This window comes from Osmia lignaria, chromosome 5, assembly GCF_051020975.1.
Source record: "Osmia lignaria lignaria isolate PbOS001 chromosome 5, iyOsmLign1, whole genome shotgun sequence".
NCBI classification, from domain to species: Eukaryota; Metazoa; Arthropoda; class Insecta; order Hymenoptera; family Megachilidae; genus Osmia; species Osmia lignaria.
Window position 1 is genome coordinate 11364275 of NC_135036.1, and position 25256 is coordinate 11389530.

The window sequence follows — 25256 nt, forward strand, 5'->3', positions numbered from 1 at the left end:
CCCGCAGACTCGAATCTAAAGCGTTATTCACGAATTTTGATCCATTTGCAGTTAAAATAAAATATGGAAACGAATGTGGATACGAAATAATAAACGATCATTGTTTTAGGAAACTTGATTGTATCGTTTTTTAATTGATTATTTCGAATAATAGAGGATCATCCTTTAAAACAATCGTAAAGAATATCAAAGGTGGAAGAAAACAGCCGGCCAGAGTTATTCGGTAAAATAGAACGGGAAAGTTTTAATCACTTTACAAGCCGCGCGGAAAAACTTTGATAAATATAATAACCGAAGCGGCGGAGCTAGAGCTTCTGTGAAAACTTGTTAAACTCTTGCGCGCGCGGTTTCGGCAAGGACGCAGAATTATACAGTACCGACACAAAAAGCCCCTGCCACGGATAACTTGTGTGCCTATTATTAATTATTTCAAAGAAATTGCCTCGACATCGTGCTATGTTACGGTCTATGTTTCGCCCCGTTTTGCGAAGATTTAACGCGCGAAAGATTGATTCTTCGTTGATTAATTGACGTACCTAATTAAATTCACCGATGCACCATTAATTATGGGATGGAAATCTAAGGTGCCTTTAGTTTTCTCGAATTCGATAAAAAAAAAAAAATTATTTGACGATCAGCAGAGCAAGGTTTACTGCATAATCGTCCGTTAACGGCGAATCTGATGCAGAGGCAGGAAAGTAAAAAGCCATGTTGGTGGCAAACTCGTGCCGAAATTAAGCCGGAGCTCCGTATCGCGGAGTTGAATTGCAAAACTGCGATCCGGAAGCAACGAGTTACTCGAGTGGTAGTTTAGAAAGCTGTAAAATCGTGGACTAAAAGCGAAACGCGAAAAGCAAAATCCTCGGGGTGGGAAGTTCGAAAATCGCAGGTGTACCGCGATTATACGAAAGCTGGAAGAATTTCCAAATCGGGTGGAAATTAAACGAAGCCCGGCAACGAAGGTGGAACTATTCAGGGGGTTGTAAATTCGCCGGCTGATCTCGGATTAGCGCGAAGTGAATTCGCAAATTTAATGGCTCGAGATCCGTAGTGGCGCGGACCAGAAATTGAATTGTACAAGTCGTAGCCGCAACAGCGAACGTTGTCTCGTAAAATCGAAGTTTCCTAGTTCGCCAATTAATCGCAAAATCGTTGCGACGGCGGTGAGCGTAGCTGTGCGAGGTCCACGTCAAAACGGGATACTAGAGATTTCCTGGTGGGACCGCAAATTCGTCGCCGTAAACCGTGGAAATTCGGTCACGAACTTTCCATCCTCGTCTGACCGCAACATCGTACGTGAAAAATTACGAAATTGACGCATCAAATCTAGAATCGAGCTAATTAATTTTCCTGCAACATTCCAGTTATATTCCATAGCTTTCTTTTATCAATTAAACAAACTGTTATTCCAGGGTGGAAAAACAAAACAAATTGAACGATACAAAAATTCACTTAGTCTGTCGGTTCCAGGTGGCTATTATTTTTTTTACCCGTGAATCAATTTCCCACGCATGCTTGATCGATTGACAAAATCCATCGGAAAAATATTTGCAAAAATCGTATCTCTTTCGAACGGTAGGCTCCGTGTGAAATCTGTTCACGTTCGATTGATCGTTGCCACGCCATTCATGAGGTTGAAACGCGATTAATTAACCGTTCGGGCTGTACGCTCGATTAATCTATCGTTTTTCATTTTTTTTTTTTTTTTTACGGGAATCCTGCCGCGTTCTCCAATAATTCTTTGCCAAAAAACGAATTTTTCATTTGTTCAAAGGGGTGAATTAAAGGAAGAAATATACCAATTTATCGCGAGAACGACGATTTTATTGGTAATAAAGTCACGCGTGTTTTCTACACAGAGTAGCAGAAAATAAAAACAAATTGTATTCGCAACGGAGTTTTTGACCGTTGCGTGACGGACGCGTAGTCAATCATTCTTTAAAATCAATTTTCGATAAAATCAAGTTTCTCCTGCAAAATTTCATTTTATATTTTTCTTCCTCTCTTCGCAAAAGAGAAAATAAACACAATAGGAATTATCGCGGACGCAAGCCACAAGTGGCGTGCATTCTGAACAACGAGTATAAAAGAGAAAAAGGAAGGAAAAATCGCGTTTCGATGAATTATCGCACGAACGGGAAAGTGAAAAGCGTGGGAAAAGAGAATCGTTGATGTAGAAACGAGTTCAGCCGGTCGATAATCGTGTGTAACACGTTTAAACTGGCATTATAACAGCCTTATCGGAGCGACACGATGCACGAGATCCCGCACCTGTCCCGAAAGAGTTAATGGTGGTAAAACATCGCGGCCAGAAACAGAGTCATGAATCGTTTGGTATCATTTGCTATCGTTGCTTCGGAACGCTGTCGATCCCGCCTGTTCGATGGTATCGACCCGAAGCAGACCCTGCTTTTGTTATTTACTGGTAAAATCCGGATGTTTTTCGCGACCAGCTAGACGAAGAATATCGCGTCTGTTACGCGCGAGATAAAAAGCGGAGGATCTTCTCTCGAATATCGTCGATATTTTACGATACATTGATTTTCAAGCTTGCTCGTTTCTCTCCGAATAGTCACACGATTCGTTTCATCAAAGAGAAACACATTCCGTTTGGTAGATCGGTTTTTTCTTGATCTCGAGCTAATAGAACGTGTATTTTGCGTTGCGGTTCTTAATCCTTAAATCCTTGAAAGATCGATAAAATAATCTCATGTTGCTTCGCGAGTATGCTATTTTCGCAATTTCGAAATGTCGCGATCGAGTTTCCTCGTGAAAGAAAACACGGGCGAGTCCTTGGAGAAGGTTTTCACGGTAAAAGAGAAATTAGAATTCTATTTTCCATCTAAACGTTGGAACGATAATCCCTTCGATAAGCAGAGGAAAGAGCTAGAGTCCTTAGAACGAGCTTCGAGTCTCTCACGCAACTGGAAACGCAAAGAGAGAAAAGAGAAGAAGAGAGGTCGATGGCATTATTGCATCGCGTCTGGAAGCCGATAGGAAATTTTTGCATTTGAATTTCCCAGTGAAAGAAGAACGATAATGGACACGATAAGGGTTTCTCTACGACCTATGAAGCATAAGGGAAGATCGCAACAGCCATAACCGGTTACCTTTACAGAGATAAGGGTAGTCGGGACGATCTTGATACCCGTTCAGCGACAGATCTGCTTACCTTCTTTCTTAAACGATCTAGAACATTGCATACGTATCCTTTATCTACCGAACAAGTTTAGACTTTCTGATAGAAGGAAAAATGAAGAACGTTTATTTAAGTCTTAAAAAGATTTCCCGGTATCCGTTATCTCGAGCAAGTTAATACGGCAGACTCTGCTAATAAACATTCACCGTTTCTTTTCTTCTTTTCTGTTGCAGCTCTATCGACACACGTACCTGGCCCGCTACAGGATCGTGAACCTGGAAACCTTGTAAGTAAACGAGCCGCGCTTGCCCATTTAGGATAATCATATCTGAAACTTATTTCCAGCAGGCAGAGTTTTAGATTTGCATTTTAATCTTGCCAGCGTCGCGACGACGGCTGGAAAAGCCTGGCGGCGTGCAAATTACGCTCGCGAATTTCACAGGAAGCCCGTCTTAGCCGCGAAACGCCTCGCTACACCCCCCCATTTCCATACCCTGTCCCCACTTTTCTCGCGCGAGAAGGGAGAGAAGTTCACCTCCCTCTAACGTTGGATCTGGACGTTAATTCGCCGTTTAAGAGTGCTTATATTACGATTAGTGCCGGCGCTGCTCGCCTCGAATTCGTTTCCACCCTCTTTGCCACCGGCTTAATCGTGCTCGTTCGTCCGCCACGAATTTCTCTCCGGAAAATTCAACCTTTTCCCTTATTCTCTCTGCCAGTGGCACAGCGGCACTCATCTCCTAGCTGAATTTGGGCCAGCAGATACATTGTTATTATAGGGGTACGCTAGCTATATGGAAAGGGTTGCAAAGTCGAAAGAGTTGAGAAACACTGTAACTTTACGTATGCAAAGTAAGGATATGGTTATTCGACGCTTTAGAGAAGTGAACGAATTTTGGTTGGAACTTTTCTTTGTTCTGAAAGGGGTTGCAACGAAATAAACGTGAACTTGAGAGGGTTGAAATGCACTGAAATATTTTATGTATCTAACAAGCAATATTGTTCGAAGTGTTGAAGGGTTTAAAAACCCTCCGCGTGTTTGGAAGTTGGACACTTCAGCTTCGAGTTTTCGAGTTGTACCACGTCAATGGACGAAGGTCGTTTTTCAAACTCGAAGGGAATATCGCACAGTTAGGAAAACACAGTGCAGAGTAACGATGCTTCTCTGAGTTATTCTTTAATGACTTTTTGGGGAACGCTTGAGTTCGCCTTGGTCCTCCAGAAGCTGAGGAACTTTGAGTATCTCGGGGATAACTGTAACCCAGATAACTTTAACCCTTCCTCTGATCATCCACTTCGTTTCGTTATTTATTTTCAATTCAACTTCGTGCTTTTGCATAACGTTATCATATTTTTTTATTTTTTAAATCTGAAAAGTTAGACAGAAAAGTCAAGCACGTCGCAAAGAAAATATTCGTTCGAAGAGAGGAAAAAGGATTCTGATTCCGTGTTCTTGATCATACACCGGTAACCCGTTACAGGCGATTCCAATTAGGGCCGATGAACAAAGAGGAACCAGTCTTTGCTTCCCTTTGATATCCGGTGCAATTGCTTCGACGAAATTGCCGGCTGCAAAAAGGTGCAAAAGGTGAGCAAGAATTAGAGGGGGTGAAAGAATGTCGAACTTCGATATGATCGAATCGTAATTGCGAGGGTTGGGAACTTCACGCTTGAACGAGTCGGAGGATTTGTATCGTCCAAGGATGTTGGAGGTTTTTAGGAAATATTCGGTTGAAGGTTTCCGAGCTTTTACGAGACTGTGTAACTGATATTCCGACCAGGAATGTAATTGCTACAAATGGTTAAAGTTGTTTCTATAACAGCAACTAGAATCGTAAGTTTTGCTGTAACTACATCACTGAAGCTCCAGTTATTATTACGGTTAGAACTATCGCTGTAACATAGTTGAAACTTGGACTGTATATATAGTCTACACAGTATAGTCTAGCCAGTCTACACAGTCAGTACGAACGTTTTCTTTTGAGAACCTTTGTTAAAAACCAGCCAGTTAATGTGTTAGGACTAGTCGGCGCAAGTAGTAATTGGTTTTCGCAAATGACTACCTGTTTTCACCGAACGTGTGTACACGCCCTTTGTAGAGGGAAAGGGTTAATGATGTAAGGTGTGTTTAGTAATCGTTATTGTAACGTGCCGTTGTACGCATGGCCATTTTCACGGTAGCACTCAACGCGTTAACGTCAGGAATTTACTAGTTACACTAATCCCTACAAATCGCGATAATTAATCCTTAGTAATGTACGTCGAACTTTGTTTCCTTTATGGCGAACACAAAATTATTATACCAAAGTACGGAAAATAATGTGTCCCGCTATGAATTAATGGCCTTTGTCATCAGAGACTCTTTATGGACGCGTTACAACATTTCAGCCCTTTTACCTTACGCGTATTCCTCGTTGCGGGGAAAATTATAATGCCAGAGTAAACGAAGATAGAACAAACTATGGAAAATGATCTAATTTAGACCACAAAGGGTTAATAAACTTGGTTTCCCAAAAGCCTTTGTGTGCAAGTTACATCATTTATGTATCTTCTTTCGCGACATAATTCAAGCAGACATTATAATATTAAAGTACACTGGTAGCATATTAAAAATGGCTTAATATTTTAGAGTGCTTTCTTTGATAGCTTTGTTATTCGCGTTATACGCCGAATAAACAAATTAATGTTTGTCAAACGACGGTAAACGGCTGAAAGAACTGTGTCAATAGAGGTACCTTCCTTGAGCGGTTCATAAATATGCTAATCGTTGAACAGGCTGATTTTTTGTTCTCCTAAAGTTGTGAAAGGGCATGGACGAAACTAGTCGATAAGTTAAGAAGAGAAACAGTGTCGTTGGACGTAGTGGGGGGGACGCGCATGAATGACTCGGTTGACGTGACCAGCACGATGAATGAAGAGGGGTTGAAAGCTGTGGGGTGGTAAAGTGCACGCGATGAAACGTTACCCCGTTCCTCTGCTCGTGACATTTTTCTTTGGTTCTCGGAGACGCGTTGACTGCTAAGAGCACAGGGAATTTTCGATGTGCCATCGAAAATGAAATTCGCCCGTCGTCGGCGTCGTCGTCGCCGTCGTCGTCGCCGTCGTCCTCGCCGTCGCCCGTTCGATATGAATTCAGGGATTTCAATTTGCCAATAACTCGCTGTCGCCAACGTGTGAGCGTAGCTCGCGTTGTTCTACTTTTCCACGTTTCCTCATCTCATTTCCAGCCTGAACTTTGTTTATTTCGCTGGACTTTCGATTAGAAAGCTTTGGTAATTTAGATACTATTCAAGTTCACGCGGGTGTAAGGGACAGACGGATTCCTAATTGTTTAGACTAATCGAAAATAAAGTTAACCGAGGAAACTAGCGCAATTGGCTAACGATACATCGGTTGATTCGACGAGTGACCACAGAAGTGGATTTAGAAAATCGCTACCAGTTGTGTGTTGTTAGTAAAACCAGAAACTAGTGAAATCTCAGTTAATCCGAAAGCTTCTGATCGAAATATAAATGGAGAACGAACTGCGAGTGTAGCTGTAAATCCGTGAACTCAATCAAGATATTCTCTGAACACGGAAATACTAGCTAATTTATCTTTGAGCGGGATCTTCCTAAAGCAACCTGCAAACGATTGGTCATAATTAGCACGTTCGCTCTGTTGGCCTGTAAAATGATCTTGTTTCCTTATTTACGTCAATAATTAACTCTCTATCAAGCTTTTGCGCTCTTCAAAGCACGTAGCCAGCTACAATGAACTTTGGAATAATAGCAAGTAATTAACGAGCAATTAACACGCGTAGAAAGATTTAATTAAACACAAGTTGGCGCGATAAACTAGAATTAGAAACTTGATCGGAATCGATGGAGCAACGATTATTTCGTAGATGAACGATTAACCAATTGATCAGATGGTGTGCATCGTTTGTCATTCAACTCTGCTTGAATTTATACGATATCCGAACGAATCGAAACGTTTGGAAAGTTTTTTCCCAATCCGATTGAAAAATTCCATTGGAACCGTTGCGGTGGAAAAGAATTCCGGCCGCTTCCGAACCGTTCTCTGTTTGTTCAATCAGGCCTTCCCTCTCGGATCAAGTCATTTAAACGAATTTGATCACGACCGATACTCGGCCCGTGCCACACGAACGCACGGAATTCTATCAATTTTTATTCCGCACGATTCACTACGTTCGTTCTTTTCTCCGATTCTATACCATCGGCGATCGTTGTCTGTTTAAGTTTGAAAAGTACGCTGCTGCTTTAGCAATTCGATGTTGCGGCTATAGCCGAAGGAATACGTAATGCTATTGATGTTGTTTCGTTCGGTTATCAGCATCGATCATTCATTGATTGTCCCGGTCGACGAGGATTCAAGATTCAAGTTGCTCCAGATTCCATTCGGGGTCGCGTACGCTCAAAATTTTAACAAAAGCCGATTGAATCCGGTTCGCTTTGGAAAGTCGAGGAAACTTTGTTCTTTTCACGCTTCGAGTCGAGTGCAGTTCACTCGGGATCGGACTTCCCTTTTCTTTTTTTCGTTCTTAATCCAGCGGTGTTCTCTTGATCAATTAGCAGGAACAAATTGGCCTTGTCCGGAAGTCTGTTCACGGATTGAAATCAGAAATCGAAGCGGGGAGACTGGACGAGATCTCGGGCACATAAAGCCGGGTTTCTACGCTACGTGAATACACCGCGTCTTTATTTATGGGCTCTCGCGAAGCAGTTTCCTTTGAGCGTAGAAGCTGGACAGAGCGACTCTCTGGCATTACGACAGAGCCGAGTCGCGAAACTTTCCATCGATTTTACCACCTCCTTCTCTCTGCCCTTACTCCGTCCTTCGTCTGGCCGTGATACATTTTATAAATTCTATAAAATCCCTCGGTTCTGCAAGATACTCGCTGCTCCCTTTATTCCTCCACGCCAGTGAGCGCCGCGGCACAGCGCGGCGTTTCCTCTTCCTGTGATCCTCCTTTTTACGTCGACCGTTTCCTTTTCTCCTGATACCGGTTAAGGCTCGTTACCGTGAAATCCGTCGCTGTCCTCCGAGCATTATTTCTTCCTCCGTCTTTGATACCATTTGCTTCGATTCAATGTATTTTCTGATAGGTATTATTAACTTTACGAATGTTCCTTCCAAACGTCTGGCAGTTATCGAAATCGCAAGTAATATTTATTAGAAGGTTTATTTCTAGATTTGAAAATTAATTAGAAATATTATTACCATCGATCGAATATCTTAGACGACTAGGTCAAACTACCCCGACTTTTTTTATTCGAACCAGGTAGAACATATATTTCAACTCTAATGGTAATAAAATGCAAACGAGATGGGGAAATATTTTTGAAAAGGATAGAAGAAAAATATTTCATTTTTTCCTTGAAATCTAATCCAAGGAGGGTTAGTTCATGACCAACTCGTTCAATTAATTTAACAAACGAGACATTCGTTCCAGGAATCTCGAGGTTAATTTCGTTAAAGCAATCTTAGATAATTTTTCCGTGGAAAATAAAAAGCAAGAAGATCGAGCTTGTTCCTATTTTCTTAAACTTCTCGGCGAGGCATCGTAAATTCCTTAAGCCAGCATTTAATTTCAACCGAGTTTAACAGCCCCCACGTGCGTATATCTGCTCGGCATACGGATTTCAATTCTCAAGTGGAAATAACGTAACGCGCGTTACATTCTTTATTATACACCCGTGGCAACCTTGCCAGCCTAGTGTAGTCGCTTTTAAAAGCTATTAGCGAATTCCGACGATACCTTAACGGCCCTCATAAATATAAAAGGGCTTCGATCAATCGGACCGAGCTACTCGTAGGATGCCGGTCTTGGGAAATTATGCGGACCACTCGAGCGAATAGGGTAATTCCAAGACCGATGGCCCTCGTTCTTCTGAAAAACCTTTCAGTTTTTTCAAATCAATCATGTTAGAAATACTAAATATTTCAACGGTTTGGCTATTGGATGAACACTCGAACGGAGGCGTGTCATTTGCAAGGACGGGACAAGTATCCTCTCCGTCTGTTATCTAGCAAAGAAGATCTCTGTTTCAATAAAAATCCCGAATTCAAGATCCTTACATTGAATATTCCACCGCGGTGACGAACACGTTACGTAAAGAAAGAATCATGAAAATCCTCGAAACGTCCTCGTAAAATACATTGTTCCGTCATAAAAAAAAAAAGAAGAGAAGAGTGGAATTCATCTACATCTCTTTTCGAAACGCAAACTTCTCTCTTCCCATTCAATTAGACGACGAACCCTGGCACAGTTTGTCTGAGATAAGGGATACGTAGCTGAAGGATTCGAACATCGATCGTTCGGATAAATATTAATCAAGGTTGCGATTGTAATCGGGGGAGAGAAAAAAGAAATCCTTCTTCTCTGGTTTGCTTCGGTAGGGATCGTTTCCTGTAATGCGGCAATCTCGACGGTCCATAGTGCTTTGGTTTACGTTCGAGTTGCCTTTACTGCTACTAAAATAAGGATCCCTCTGATCCTGGCGAGAGGATCGTGTATGCATTCGATGGTAATCGGAAACACGCTTGCGGCCTCATGGCCTTTACGCTTGTTCGCCTTTTGTTCGTTTGATATCGGTTAGAACACGACCAGTTTCTTCGGGGCAATTTCGATAGAATTTATCAGATCTGATCGGATCGGATGGCTGACTTGTTACAGAGTTTCATCGCTATCCCCATCGGCAAATAGAATGCTTAATTAATTAGAAGAGTATACGTATCGCTGTTCATTTACATGCATACCGTTTTATCGACACAGTGTTAAGAACCCTGTTTCGTTTTATCCACTTTTCTTCTCTCGATCAACGAATACCATCGTTAATAGCCCGGAGTTTGCAGAGAGGAGGGAATTGGTAACGATGTCAGGATATTTGCATAAGCTTGGCGAACGGTACAGGGTAGATAGAGAGGTGTAAGTTTGACGATCGCATAACGTTTCACATCTGACTCTGGGGTTAATTGAAATTAATTCGCGAACGTATTGTTTCTCTAACGATGGTGACTCCCACGAAATTTGCCTCTATATTATTCCAGCTGACAAATGTAACCGAGTTAGAGTTCTATTATTTATTTTGTTCTAACGAGTGTTGAAATGTTTTTGTTTCAGATCAGACACGTCGTTGACGTCGAACGATTCGATTTCCCTGCAACTGGCTACCTGGGCACCCAGTGGCAACGCGTTAGTCTACGTGTATCAGAACAACATCTATTACAGACCGGAAGCGGAAGTGGATGTCGAGTATCGTATCACGGATACCGGAGTCTTCGGGACCATTTATAACGGAGTGCCAGACTGGGTGTACGAAGGTAAGCTACCTCCAACGGAAACTATCACGAGATCCGTTTTATTATTCATAGGATATCACGTATTTAATCGGCTTAACCGCCATTTTGCGACGAGTATTTAGCCGAAACGTGTCGATTTCACTCGAACGATTTCCTCGATCATAGCTCTTTAAACTTCCCGTTATTTGCTTTCGACGGTTAGACGAATTTAGCATTTCAATGAATTTGACATTTGCGAGATCAGCGAAAGGGACAATTGCACGAGAGAACGCGTTAAACTAGCTAGCGGTTTCGTTAATAACAACGGAACCACTGTCTGCCAGTTCTTCTGGAATAAACAAGCATCACACGGTTGAATTCACGTGGTTCGAAGCGGAAGCAACGTTATCGGCGACGAGCTAGTTCTGCACGCTTCGCCATGGAAGCGTATACTTCAAAATAAACTGAACAACGCGGTACGATGATTCGGGACGGGCGCAATGAAAGGGCTACGCACGCGGTTTCCGAACCGCGGACCAACAATTTCGCTAACGAGTCTCCGATTTGTCGTTATCATCTTTTAGCCTGGCTGTGGTTGGAAATTTTTAAATGAAAAAAAAAAAAAAAAAGAAAATTATTTCTGCTTTCATCTGCTTTCCAAATCACGAACGAACAGTTAACACAGCTTGGTTCGCACGGTGAAACAAAAGAAATCCCACGTCGAATCGGGAGTGTTACTATCAGAGAAGGTTAAACCACTACCCCTCCTCGAAATCCAGCGTGAACACGAGGAAAAGAGGGCGCGTTGCTTTTTTTTTCTTTTTTTTTTTTCGTCGAGCTTTTAGCGACGGGTTCGCCACGCTTTGTACGCGTGCCGGATGAGTTTTCGCTCCTGGAACAATAATATGTGCCAGGGCCGTAATTCACACAGCTGATGCTCCAGGGGACGTAGCATGCGTTTGCATATTTCTGAGCCTTCGTCAGCCCTCCACCCTCCGTGTCTCTCTCGCTTCTTGCTCGTCGTATGGTGTATTTCGCTAAATCGTGACCGTGTTGACGAGCTAACGGATGAAGCATAAAAATTCATCAGAGAAGACCGTTGACGGCAGACGCAACCAACCAGCTAGAAACAGTTTTTCTTTTTTCATCCCCCTTTTTTTCGGACCGTGGCTCGATTCGATTCAGTGCCAGACATCTAACCGTCTCTGTGCAAATATTTGAACACGACTACGGTATTAATGTTGCTTCGAGTCCTTTGGATGATTTCCGGAACGTCTATCTTCCTCCATGTTCGATTAGATAGAGACAAGATTCGAGTAAACCCCGTTTGCTCTTAATTGCTCGCCGATTGTCACGAGCTGTATTCCATTTCGAAGCTAAATTACGAACAGAAAATTTACCGGTTTGTTTGCTTATGAAAGGGGCAGATTTCAGGTTTTGTTTTCACGGTAGGAGGCGCGAATTTGTCTAAGAGACGAGGGTATAATGGCTATAAAGTTTCGAAGGTTTCATTCTAAAATATCGCCTGGATATAGAATGTCGCTGAATAAAATTTACTTTTAAAAAAAAGGAGAGTTTCATAAGTATTCTTCTCGTTCGGAATATGGTCTTGAAAGTATCTCTTTCAATAAAAAAAAGAAGAAGTTCCATCAAGCATTCTTCTGGTTGTGGCTTCCTCTTGAACATTCTTCGGTGAACGTTTTCGACGCGTGTATCGATGCTCGAGTGATTTCACGCGGGGTGAGCTGCGACCCGTTCCGATGGGAGAACGTCGATAAAGTGTCAAAGCGTCGGACGAAAGGCGTGCCAGGAACTTTTCAACAGCCTGTATTTTGTTCACCGTCAGCCAAAGACTTTCCTGCTGACGACATACTTTATCCGGTTCGGCCTGGAGCGTGCTCCAAGGATTTCGTCGGCAGGAATTTAGGATAAAGACTGATTTACGCGTGCCTCTTCTCTTCTCTTCTCTTCTCTTCTCTTCTCGCGTGTCCTGCTATCGATTTCCATGCTTTCCAATGCGACCAATCCATTCCCACCACTCGACGGACAATTTAAAGAGAATCGTTTATTTAGGGTATCATGAAACGTTTACGAAGGCTAACGCGTACCTTTAGTAGAATATTATCGTGGTTTCCAGGCGACCACTTTGATTTTCATATCAGCAATGCTGCTAATGAAATATAGAGGCAACCCTTGTCAAAACTCCGGGCATCCGCGTTCCTTGAATATGCCACGTTGGATAAATCCGGTACGTACAAATTTAATACCACCTAGGATTAGAGGGTTTGCGTGAACGTGGCCGTTGAATCCCCAAACTAATTCCTTGATGCATACGTTACGTTAACATACGAGCAAAGTGACAAATATTAATAGCGGTTAGAAGCAGAATCTGTTCGACTTAAATGCTTAGTAAGAAACGACCGAAAAGATCCTTTCAATTTTTAATCCTCAAACGACAGAGCTGAATTTTTGCCCATTCAATGTTCGAAAGGTTAACTTCGATGAGACCCGAGATTTCAGATCCTCCTTTCAAAGGATCCTCTGTCTTACCGTCTGAAAGAATCTGAAAATAGACGGAAATGAGACGAAGAGAACGTCACCGATGAAAGAGCAGGTTCCTGGAAACATCCAAAGTGCTGGTAAAGCAGTTACACAACTTATAAATCTCTCTGAGTGACAATTAGTGGATCCTCGTTTTCCTATCCGCCAAGCCAAGTCCCTCTCGGCACATAGCACATTCCCAAGTGGTATTTCAGCCACTTCTTCCGACAATTAATCCTCGGCAAACATTTTCTCATCAAGCAACCGCTCGCTCTTCCAAAGGATAAAAAAAAAAAGCAGCGATATCCTTCATGGCAAACATTTGTTTTCGCGGATCGCCGATATTTACACTGACACGTGCACCACACCGGGTACGAAACGAGCGAGCATTTTTTAACGGATCCCCAACACCGGTTCGGGAACAATATTTTACAGTCACTTTGCATATGCATTACTCGTGATGAATCCTGTCCGGTCTGTTGGCAGTGCTGCCGTCGAGACACGTTCATCACTATGGTAGATTTTTATTTTTCGCAGATTTTAAGCCACTCTGCTTCTACAAAATTCTGCTGTACTTAATTACCGATAATTTAATAAGAATTACTTGTACATTCGTGTCTACGAGCTGTGTATTTTGTAGAAAGCAAATTCGCAATCGAGAAGTTTGAAAACTTTGCCTCTTAAGGTCCCTGCGCGCTAAAGGAAGTTTCGTCACCTTATAAAATCGCAACATCCGTCGAATCAGACTGGTTCAAAGTCACCAACTTTCTTCCGACCAAGTAAAACATCACCGTTGTTTTCAGTTTCGATGGAAAATAGCGAAAGAAGAAGTTGGTTATTTTTCTTTTAACTTAAAACTGATCGGGTAAGTAGAGTAGGAGCGCGTAAAGTCAGCCAAGAGTCAAGCGCCAGGCTAGTAGTATTAGCCAGCAAGTGATCAGACATACGTGATTAGGAGGATACAACGGTACGTGATCAGACAGCTCGCAGTAGAATAGGACAGGGGGGAATCAAACTCGGGTAGTCAGTAGAATAGGACAATGCTTGGTCAGACTGGCTGGCTCGCTAGAATAGGATGTTCTTTTTCCACTTTTCGTTCACTTCTTTGTTCGAATAATATCTTTCCTTGAATGTCATGTCTTACGAACAGCGAATTGTTCTCGGAAAGACGATTAATTACCAAATCCTATCAATTCGAGAATTGGATAATTATTCTTAATGACAATAATTTCATTTCGAAACAGTGGAATAGAACGATAAGTGATTTAACAGAGAAGCCAGCGAAATGGGGCTGCAAATAGTCAGGCGGAAATCAGTAGAACAGGGTCGCAGGTGGTCAGACATATCGCGTTAATGAAATTCAACGCGGGTGATTAGACGTACACGCCACTGGGGTGGGACTGCAAGTGATAATTGATTAGTATAGGATTGCACGACGAACACAACCTTAGATGGACTTATTACATAAGTCGAATAGTGTCATTAAAAATCGAACGTATCGCGTCAGTAGAATATAATTATGCGTGGATAGACGTATCGCGTTATGATTAATGAACCATAGATAGTCAGACGTATCGTATCTCTACTGGAGAGTCATTGATAATCGCGGGCGTACTATATCAGTAGTATAGGATCATATGTGGGCAGGGAATCCACATCAGTAGATTATGGCCTTAGATAATCAAACAAAGGTCGAACTACTAACAATGGGCCCGTGTGTGGTTAGCACAGGATCATACTAACACACGTAAGTGGTCAGACGTGCTGTATCAGTAGACCTGGAAGAAGCCACGTGTGCCACTGCAGTAGAATAGGAGTACAAGTGGTCAGACATGCCGCATCAGTAGAATAGGAACGTAAGTAGTCAGACGTGACGCGTCGCGTCGGTAGAACGAAGTCATAGGTGTTAAGACGGATAGAAATCCCTACAATAAGCCCGTATGTGCTTCCCAGAGTTTCAGATCATTAGAATAAAACTGCAGATGATTAAACAAATTGAAACTGGAAACAGTAAACTAGAAATACGGGTGTCCTACTTTGAAATCATCACTTTTATCATGTAAATTTGTATAAAATGTATTTAAGTATCTACGAAGTAAATGAAAACGTTTCTTTCTAAATAGAGTTAACGGAATGAAGAAATCGGATCGAATAAAAGAACATCCGTTTTACTGGAATTTGTTTCCCTCCTTTCTACATCTTTCGTAGAACGTCGTCTGCGCCCGTCAGAGTTACGCCGGAAACACGATAGCAATTCCCCGCGTTCCAACGGAACTTCGATCCCTTCATTGTTTTTCTTCGGCAGAAGGAAGGAGGTATCGCGATCGCGCCCCGTCGCGTCGAATCGCACCGAACCGCCACTCGATCCATCTTCTTTCTTGACAATACTCGACCGTTCGTCGGTTGTGTAATGCTCGTGGAATATCTCGTTTTGTTATCGGTATAAGTCGACGAGCTTCTTGCCCCGGGGAAATTCATTTGCCCAGTCACGAATATCGGAGATAGAAGACGACGATGTTTGCTAAACGTGTAACGCGACAAGAGCTCGAAGCAGCTCGATCGTCTTCCACGAGATCGTATTTCCAAGCTCGAAACCGAGGAAACTTTTATGGATTTTCAGTCTGTCGCACATACTTTCCATACACGTGTTGTTATCCTTCTTTTTGAAGGATCGTCTTTTATTTTCTTGAGCCACGGATGAAACGGACTATGATTCCAGTGAATTGCTTCTACGAAAGCTCTGTTTCCTGATGTGCATTCAAATGCGATAAAATATGTTGAAAGTTATTTTGAATTTAAAATTTTCCACGATATCACTTCTCGCGCGATTTAGTATTCTGTTAAGCAATAAAGTTAGAAAGCTAGTAGGTAGGCGTTAGTCGGTAATCGATAACGCGTCGCTTCGCGTCTCTTGCAATCGAATCAGTTTTATCGGTTTAAAGCGGCGGACCGCAATTGGCCGGAACCGATTGGCAGCGTATTTGCTGTCTGCCGGAAATTCCGATAAGCATTAAATGAAAAATAACGCGCGACTCGAGGCAAATGTTTGTTTACCGTCAACCAGAGGACGGTGTATTTCAGGAAGCATCCAACCACCGGTCTCTCGTTGTGTTTCGTTACTCCACCTCTCAACCATTTCTTTCTCTCCTTTTTCCTCTTCGTTCTTTTCTATTTTCCTCGACGCGACTCGAGCCACGACTGGAAATATTTACGCGGGACACCGTGTATTTTTAATAATCCCAGCCGGTTGTGTTCGGCGAGACGCAGGCTGGCGTGGCAATTATCGCGAGCTGCTAACGTTTCCCTAGAGTCGAGTCGACTCGACTCGTCGTCGTCGTCGTCGTCGTAGTCGTCGTCGCGGAACGTAGGCAAGCGTGACAGCCGCGTTTCGCTTGCAATTTACCCGGAGAAAACGAGCGTTTCTTTTTCAGCTTTATCGCCGTGGCCAGTTGTTAGCGACACGTTTTAAGCGCTCGAGCTTGTAAATTCTGCCGAATGTATCGAGTTGTAATTATTATACTTTAGACTCGATCTCGCAACGAGGCGGTATTTTCTTTTTAATATCCGCTTCTATATTATGTCTTTACGTTTACGACCCTGGGTAAACAACTCTAATATACTTTGTGAAAACTTGCTAATGCGATTAGTTGCTCGCTGTCCGTGCTACTGTACGTAATTTAGCAGAACTTTTTAACGTTACTTTTCATCTAGCTAACTTGTTTGGAATTTAAGTTACTTATCAACAGAATGAAGTAGCGCTCCCAATAATAAGTCAGCCATCGAGGAAAGCTGATCGTGCCTAGGCAAACGATTTGTTGCTCAGTAGAAACAGCTCCTCGACAAACACTGAAAGATGAAGAATATTAATTATCAAGTTGTCTGTTTAATGCAACATAATTATTAATACATTCAGTAGAAGCTGTTTGAGTATCGAACGATAAACGAATCAGGGTGCGAACAACTAACCTACCGTTCAAGAGTATGATCAATCATCGGTATCATCTCGATACTTGATCGGTATCAAGTATCATGAACCAAATCAAGCCAATCGTATTATCCAATTACCGGTTGTATGAAAGCTTCGGGTTTCCTTCGATCTTGATCTCCGAGTATTGTTGATACCAGGAGAGTTACGTATAATTGGGCGAACAAACGAACGTTTTTATGGCTACAAGTCGATACAAGTCTTGTAAGAAGAAAATCCATGCTTTCAACGCGCCTTGTCCTTACTTTTTCGTTTTTTCGGTCCTCGAGACGGCGATGGATGTGACATTAATAGAACGACGAGGATTCAGTGAAATCCTTTTCTCGAAATCCGTTCTCGCTAATGGAACCTCCTTCTCCACGGGATTCCGATTTCTGATCGGGTTCCAAGGTATTCTGCTTCACCGTATGCTGTCACCAGCCACGCGTAAATGTACACTCTCGTTCAGAAAGATATTTGTCAGTCGCGATTGAACGTTGCGAAATCTATAACCGAAAGAAGCGAGAGGTATTGGCCAGGAGCTCTCGTGGCAATTCCTTTGATCGTTTTCTACCATTCGCGGGAACCATTCGGAACGATCGAAATGCACTCGTATAGGTAAACGGGAGAGGATGAAGAGGTCGACGATCGAGGGCTTTGTCCTTCACAGTTGCTTGGAAAATTGTTTCGAAGACGTGACGCGATCGGTGAATAACCGAGATTGAAGGGAATTTCTGACGGAACGTCGCGTCATTGTTATTTGGGCTAGTTTTGTTGATATCTTTTCCAAAAATAACAATCATGAAAATCGAGGAAACATAAAATCGATAGTAATTGAACGCCGTGACGAGACTCTAGGGATTTATCAGCTGCGAAAGAAGTAAAGCTCTCGCAGTCTGTAGCTTTAATTAGAAGTATCGAACAACAAACGCGAAACTGTTCGATCGTTGAACATAATACACCCAGACATTGTACAGCGACCCGAATATCGGTCGAACCAAGAAGCAGTCATTGATTCCCGGCTGCAACGCGATATTCCGTCGCCCGCATGCAATATCCCCGCAGTCAATAACATCTTCCGGACATTTATGCAACGTCCAGACTCGCTATCGGTCGACGTCCGTTGGATATCCAGTGCAAACGTTTCATGCATACTGAATGCACGTCCCATACAATGGCCACTTTTCGTACGCGAAACTTAACCTGCATGCCCAGAAACGTTATCGATACCAACGACCACCTATGGACATGCTCGATGTTTTGGTGCGTACGCTTCTCTGTGTCTCTGAAATGATTCGAGAAGTTTTTAAGCTACTTTAATTATTTGCAAGATTAATTTTTGCCCGACCGGGACGGCTCGTTATTAAATTTCACGCTATTTCTTTATTACATTTTCGATATATTTCGTTTGGAAATTTGAAGTGCATTGTAACGAGTAAAAATATTTTCTTTGCTTTATACGTGGCTGCTTTATTCACGGGCGTAGAACAACAGAAGCGTTCTTGTTGAACACGTAAGAGTTATTTATATTACCCCTTGTCGGCAGAATTTCTTAAGATTCCCGAGAAGCACCTCGATCGATTCCTACGCATCGTCGTGTCTCGCATCTTTCTAAAAGCTTTAATCTCAATTTCGTGTGGGTGGCGAGCGACGAGCAAATCAACAAACGAGGGCGATCGCGATAGTTTAGCAGGGAAAGAGTTTTCGAAAACGATGTCCTCCGCCCACTTTGCTATATGGGGCGAAAGATTGCCGGCGCCAAGGAGTCGGAATTTTTCTCGAATAATACAATGCGATCGCTGCTCGGTCACGCGATGCCGCAAATTTATAGCGCATCAGTTGCTGCCGAGCGCGACAGAACTACATTAGAAAATCTTATAAATATCGTAATACAGTCGAGATTTTATTTACAGATTTTCACGCTTTGAAAATACCTGGAACAGGATATTCGAAAGGACAGATACGGTGAAATGAAAGCAGATGGGTTTTGTCGGGGAACAGGAAAGCGCGTTACAAAGACAAATCGTTTATTAATAAATACACGGTGGTGGCAAACCATTTTGGTAAATGGACCGTCACGCAACAGGGAGTGAGGGTAATATTCTAGCAAATAGGTCGTTACGCAACGGATACGAGTCTCGATGTAGCAAATAGGATGTCATCCAACGGAAGTAAATCGTATCTTAGCGAATAGGGTCGCCAGTGAACGGGAGCCAGTCATATCTTCGCAAATAGGTTGTTATCTAGCAGAGACGAGTTGCGTTCTGGTAAATAGGACGCCACTGAATCGAAACAAGCATTATCATCGATGCGGTGTAGTTCTTTTAATAGAAACTCATCGATTCGCGATGATAAGGTTACCCATCAACCAGATACATAAATTTCAATGCCATTCCTGCATTCATATTTTTCAGTATAATTTTCATCGGAAATATACGAAAGACGGAAAACGGAGATAGGATTCGAAACATCCGATAAAGCTCAATAATACGCATTAGAAATTGACACGACACGCGTGAATGATGGACGAAATCATCGACACTGGCCACGATTACGACACCGGATAACAGAACTGTCGGTCAATCGGAATGGCGATTAATTATCGAGCAGGGAAAAACGGAAATCAGATAATTGGATTTCTGCCGCGTATCAGCGCCGGCAATGTATTAACGATCGAATTATGAGACGATTAATAATCATTCAAGGATCATCAATCGTATCGCAACATCGTTGCTAGATGTTCCTCGAATCTGTTCGATATTATTGCTAATCGAGAATTCTCTGGATCTTCTAAAGTAATTCCTCCGACGCATCCGCTTTGCATTTCGGTCCGCCAATTTCAATATTAAATCCATGATAATTAATTGATTTTCATTGTACGTTCAATTTATGATTCAGCGAAAATACGGTTGAAAAAACGAGATAAATTTGCACGCGAAAAATGAAACTGCATCACGGGATTGTCTGTCAGCTCGAACGAAATTGATTAATTTAATTCAATTTTTACAAGAAATAGAAAAAATGTAGAAAATAAATGCCACTCCACATTTCTCCTTTGTTCTTTGCACAAAACGCGGGTTGTCGAACTACTATAGTGTTCACGCGTGATGTGAATCGTGATTGAAATTTGTTTAGGCGTCCCGAACGTTTCAGCTGGTGCGAATCGTTGGTTTTTGGGGGGAAAAAAAGTTCACGAGCGACCGCGTTAAAAAGGATAACGTGTTATCCCGTTTGGTAACGTTCCAAAACGGGTTAAACGGTGAATCCGAATTAACGAGACCTTTGTACGTTTAAAACGATTGTGATTTGACCCGTTTTCCGGTTTGATCGTTTCGCACGCATTTTGAAAAGTAACCAAAAAAATATTCATCCGGCAAACCAAAAATCGGCTGGCCAACCGAAAGGATTCAGCGATGAATTCGCGAAAAAACGAATGATTTATAGAAGAACCCAATATTGTTTTCCTTCGCCTCTTCTTTATACACGCTAAGCACACAACCCTTTATCGACTCTCAGAGGTCGGTGGTAGCAAATCAGAGGGATGAACTTCCCCTCCATTAAAAGGGAATGTCGTTGGAGGGTGTCAAAGGGCGATTATTAAACAGTGGACGATTTACTGGACCATTACAAAGGATGTTTAAATGAGGATCCTGCGGGTTATTGGCGTGAAGCTGTTTCAAGCCCTCCTCGTTACATCTCCATTATGCTTTCCTGCCACTTTCGCTCGAAGGCTAAGTTTCTTGGAAGAGCAAAGTTTTTCGTGGTTAGTTGTCGAACACAAGCGTCCGTGTGTTTTATGGTGTCATTGGGCGGAAAGTGTTGAACACTTTCGGCCGGTCTTCTTAATTAAAATGTCCACAAGGGTTGGCTAAGATGTCATTATCAAAACTTGAAGCTATTCTAGCTGTGGAACTTAAGCTAGCATCCAGGTTCAGCCTACTTTTGCTGGCCGTATTATCCGTGAAAAATCTCTCTTCTTCGTAATTCTGCTCTCCACTGGAGCCGTGTCGCTGCTTCGTTTTACATTTTAATGCTGTTCGCGACTCGTCCTCGTCGTCCAGGTTGACTTTCTTGCTCAAAAACTTCTTCCAGCCACTCGGAGCGGTTAATTAGCGATAAACGTTTGCTGCTTTTGCGTGAAACTTTTTGTTTCTTTGTTAGTTTTATCTGCGAATGAAACTGCAGAATTTTGAGTGATGTTTTATATGAATTTTTAGTATCGTACAGAGAGTAAAATTTCACGGAGCAAATTTTCCCTTCACGAGTAAGTACATTTTTGTTTTATTTTGTTAATTTTCAAAGGTTGCCCGTGTAGATTGTACGGAAAAATTCAAAGCACATCGGATTCTCGTTACCCGGTCCTTCTGAAACGAGTCTCGAAAGCATTTAGAATGTTCCCCTCGTATCCTGAAAAAGCATCAACAGTTAACAGTCCTCCCCACGTGTTCCAAGGGAAATAGTTTCTCGTACAAAAGGCGATTCCCTTGCGCGTGTTTTTTCCTCTTCCGTAATTTAGTTTAAACAAACTCATAAAAGACGAAGGAATCCAGGCCGGGAATCCTGATTCATTCCCGAGCATTCCCTCACGAACTACCTTAATAGATTTTCGCAACAGCCATCCGACTCGATAAAGTAACCCTGGCGTGAATTCCGACGCGTGCAGCTAGCATTAGACCTTAAAAGAAAGATAATTTGTTCTTACAACCTTACAAGAGGGAATTACCCTCTTGTTTGATAAGGAAGAAGTGATCCTTTGAAGGGGAAGAAATTAAAGAGGATCCTTGTCTTTTAAACACTGATCGTTTGGATTGTCTTGATAATTGGTGGTATTTATGGTAACTACGCTGGATGTAAAGAACAGAAGAATTTTATCAGGGAAATTACTATTATTATCAAGGGTAGAAGAGTTGACGAAAGCTTCGAAGGGGTTCGAACCATAATTCAAACAATTTTATAGATACATATATTTTAAGCGTAAATCGAAGTATCGAGGTATCTTTAGAACGCTTTAGTTGCGGGGACACGTTTTCACCCTTTGAAACACGGCTCACAGAAGCTTCCTCGATACTTGCAGTTACCGGGACACGTTCGAACTTCTGGCGGGATACCTCTGGCGAATCTCAAAGACACCTTTTTGATACGACCAAGCAATCTTCGACGTTCCACCGTCTGTTCCTGACACGTTTAGCAAAGATTTTTCGAAGAGTGCTACGCTTCAAACGACTTTGATTTCTACCTTTCTTTTTTCAAAACCCTTTACACGAGAGTACCGCGAGCCGGCAAGGCGGATCACTTTGATTTTCTCGAAAAAGAAAAATAAAAAAGATCGAATCGTTGGTGGAATGCTTTTGAAAGCCACTGTATGTTATAAAAAACGATCGTGTTCCATCCTGAAGACAAACATCTTTGCTCGACACTTTGAAACTTCCGAATTTCATTCTCATTAACGAGCGTGACCGAAACTTACGAGTCGTCGGGCGTGCATTTACTTTTGGCCGACGATCGACGGTGCTTCTGGTCCCGGAACCGTGGGCCGGAAATACGGCAGCCCCGGAACCGTGGTTCCGGCGGGAACGCCGCGCCGGTTCGCGCCGCGAATTATTATACGATTTCTCCGGGCTAACGATTTGAAACGGGGAATAATTTCCGTGCGGCGATGGCGGCAACGCTGGTGGTTGAAATTCTGCGAAACAGATTTACAATTATCCCAGGGAAATCGAATAGTACATCAGGGAATTCAAGTACGGATACGATCGAGCCCACGAATATTACATTTGGCCCTCGAAAGGGGACTGATCTTTAGGATTGAAAGGGTAGAAGGATGCAGTTAAAACGTCTTTATAGGCAGGTTTGAAAATTAAAAAAAAAAAAAAAAAAAATCGATCAATATCATTGCGGTTCACAACCTCTCGATTTCCGGTTTAAATAATCTCATAGACATTCGACGATCCCTCGGATAAATAATTAGAGAAACGTAAAGGGAATTCATAGTCCCTGAGATTTTCTTCCTACTCGTTTCTTTCAGTCAGCTCATCTTCGTCCTCTCAACCCCTAGTACCTGTCCCACCGTGAATTTTACCCTCGGGATATTTCTCTTCCTCGTCACGTCCAGCGAGCTGCGCAACGCAATGTCGTGTCTTTGTACTTTTCTTCATCCCCTCCTCTTTCACCCTCTCTCTCTCTCTCTTCTTCTTCTTTTTGTCTGTTTTTTTCGTACCTTTTCTTTTGTATTTGCAGACCTGCTACTACTCGTTCTCATCCTGTATATCCTCTCCTCTCCAACCCCTTGGCTGTCCACACTGACTTTTCCTTCTCCGGTTCTCTTCCTGGGGTCGAAGGAAAATTTACCTTTTCCTAGCTTGTTCGCCTACGGTCTTACTGTTTCGCGAAATATGGCTTACAACCACCCCCTTTTTTTCTTAGACACCCCCTCACTACCCTTTTCAATGGTACTCTTCTCGAGCCCTTGGTATTTACACACAGCCCTGGGATATTCCCTTTCCAACAAGAACAAGGAACAGGTAGCTCGTTCTCTTGTTCGTTTGCCCTTTCTCGAGAGAAAATTATTCGAAATGGTGCGTAGGGGTTGAAAGTAACGAATGCAGGGTTAATCGGTGAGGATTTTTATTTCGTATACCATAAAGAAGAATAGAACGTCTTGGACATTGAAAAATCTCATTTAATGTATCAGGACTGATCCGTAAAATCCCCTAAAGCGTTCGAAGTTTCCAACATGGCCGAGCTAAACTGGTCAAGAATTTTCAACCCCATCGCAACTCTTTGTCCGAGAAGTTTTCAACTACGAACAATATTCGAAGCACGATCGAGGTATTGTTATCAATGAATCGTTGGAAAACTCGTGGCGCAAAGTATCGAACGGTCATTATTACCCCCAATTTTCATCTCCTACCCCCCGTCGCGAAGGGGTGGCTCATTGCGTCAACGTCTTCGATAACGAGCATGTTCCTTTGTCGGTAAAAAAAGGAAGAAAAGAAAGAAGAAACCCATTATTTGCGATCAAGATTATTCTTCAACAACCTTTTCAAAGAATAAACGATACAGTCTTGTTTTGAATTCTTATTACAAAACTTGTCAGTCGAAAGGAAGCTAAACGAAAGAACTGCTGTATTCTCAGAGTTATAAATTATTAACTAACATAGCGGATGAATAATAAATTTTCAACAAGCACCGCGATAATTTTGAGCAAACATCATGGAGGAAATTACTTTTTAGAGGTTGTTTTAACACAAAACCCGTGAATGTTCATGAATGCTTGATATTTCTGTTGTTTCGTTGCCTTGAAAAGAGAACCGTGGAGATTGTTGAATATTTCAACGACAAGGAAATGGCAACAGAGGAAGATAAATAAGAAATAAGTGAATAGGTAATATGTTGACAAAGTAAGTGAACAGGAAACGTAAGCAAGAAGTCGTAGAACAAACAAGGAAATGAATGAGTTTCAAGGAAAATTTTGCAGTGGTGGAAAACGTTTTCGTGCTACGAATTTTGCTTCTCGTAACTTAAATGGAAACGAAGGATAAACCATGCAACGTTTCGATGCAACAAACTAATAAAAAACTCGCTGCTATTTTTCTTTTTCCCATTTAACTTGCAGACGTACAGGTGTACTTTTTATACCATTCCATTTCATGTGCTTACATTAATTTATCGTTGCAAGTTTGTTTCTTTCGTAAATCCACTCAGGGATCTGTGTGCTTTGAGAATATGGTTTTACGAAATTTTTATGACAGAGTTGTAATCCTTCAACCTTTTGTCTCGATTTTATTTCTAATCACATTCTAATTTAAATTTTCTTTTAACGATGATTAAACCCATTAGAAAGAAAAAAATGGGAGCAAATTACTTTCCAATAATTATCCTTTTTTCAACACGATAATTTACCACGAAAATCGGGTTTCTTGCAACTCTTTCTCAGTCAATTACCTTCGAAAACGAGCTGCAATTGGACACGGTAATTAAGTATTATCGAAATTTTCATTGATTATCCCTGTGATCTCTCGTTCGTTCCCGACCAGGAACATTATTCCAGTTGGTTGTCGTGGCATTGCTCGGAAAAGCTCTCTGTTTACTTTGAAAGAAGCCTTGAAAACTAAACGAGAGACACTTTCGTCGCTGTAAATAGCAAGAGCGTTTAAAGTTCAACGCGCGGACCACTTAGCCGAAAATTAGCTCTCGAACCGAGGGTTCGCGCTTTACTCTAATAATAATTTCACCACAAATACATTAATTACTCTACACCCTCGGGAAACGACTTAATTAACCAACATTAAAATCCTTTAATTACCGAAGCTTTTATCTTTTCTTATT

The 25256-nt window shown here is 42.1% G+C and overlaps 1 protein-coding gene across 6 annotated transcripts in view; it reads left to right on the plus strand.

Moving 5' to 3' along the window:
• The window catches only part of LOC117605036 (venom dipeptidyl peptidase 4), a 110579-nt gene that overhangs the window by 49051 nt on the left and 36272 nt on the right, over positions 1–25256 (plus strand). For all 6 annotated transcript variants that reach the window (XM_034325817.2, XM_034325815.2, XM_034325818.2 and 3 more), the window contains 2 exons: positions 3373–3425; positions 10266–10465. In XM_034325817.2, the coding sequence (XP_034181708.1) occupies positions 3373–3425; positions 10266–10465 (253 nt within the window). The remainder of the gene's footprint in view (positions 1–3372; positions 3426–10265; positions 10466–25256) is intronic.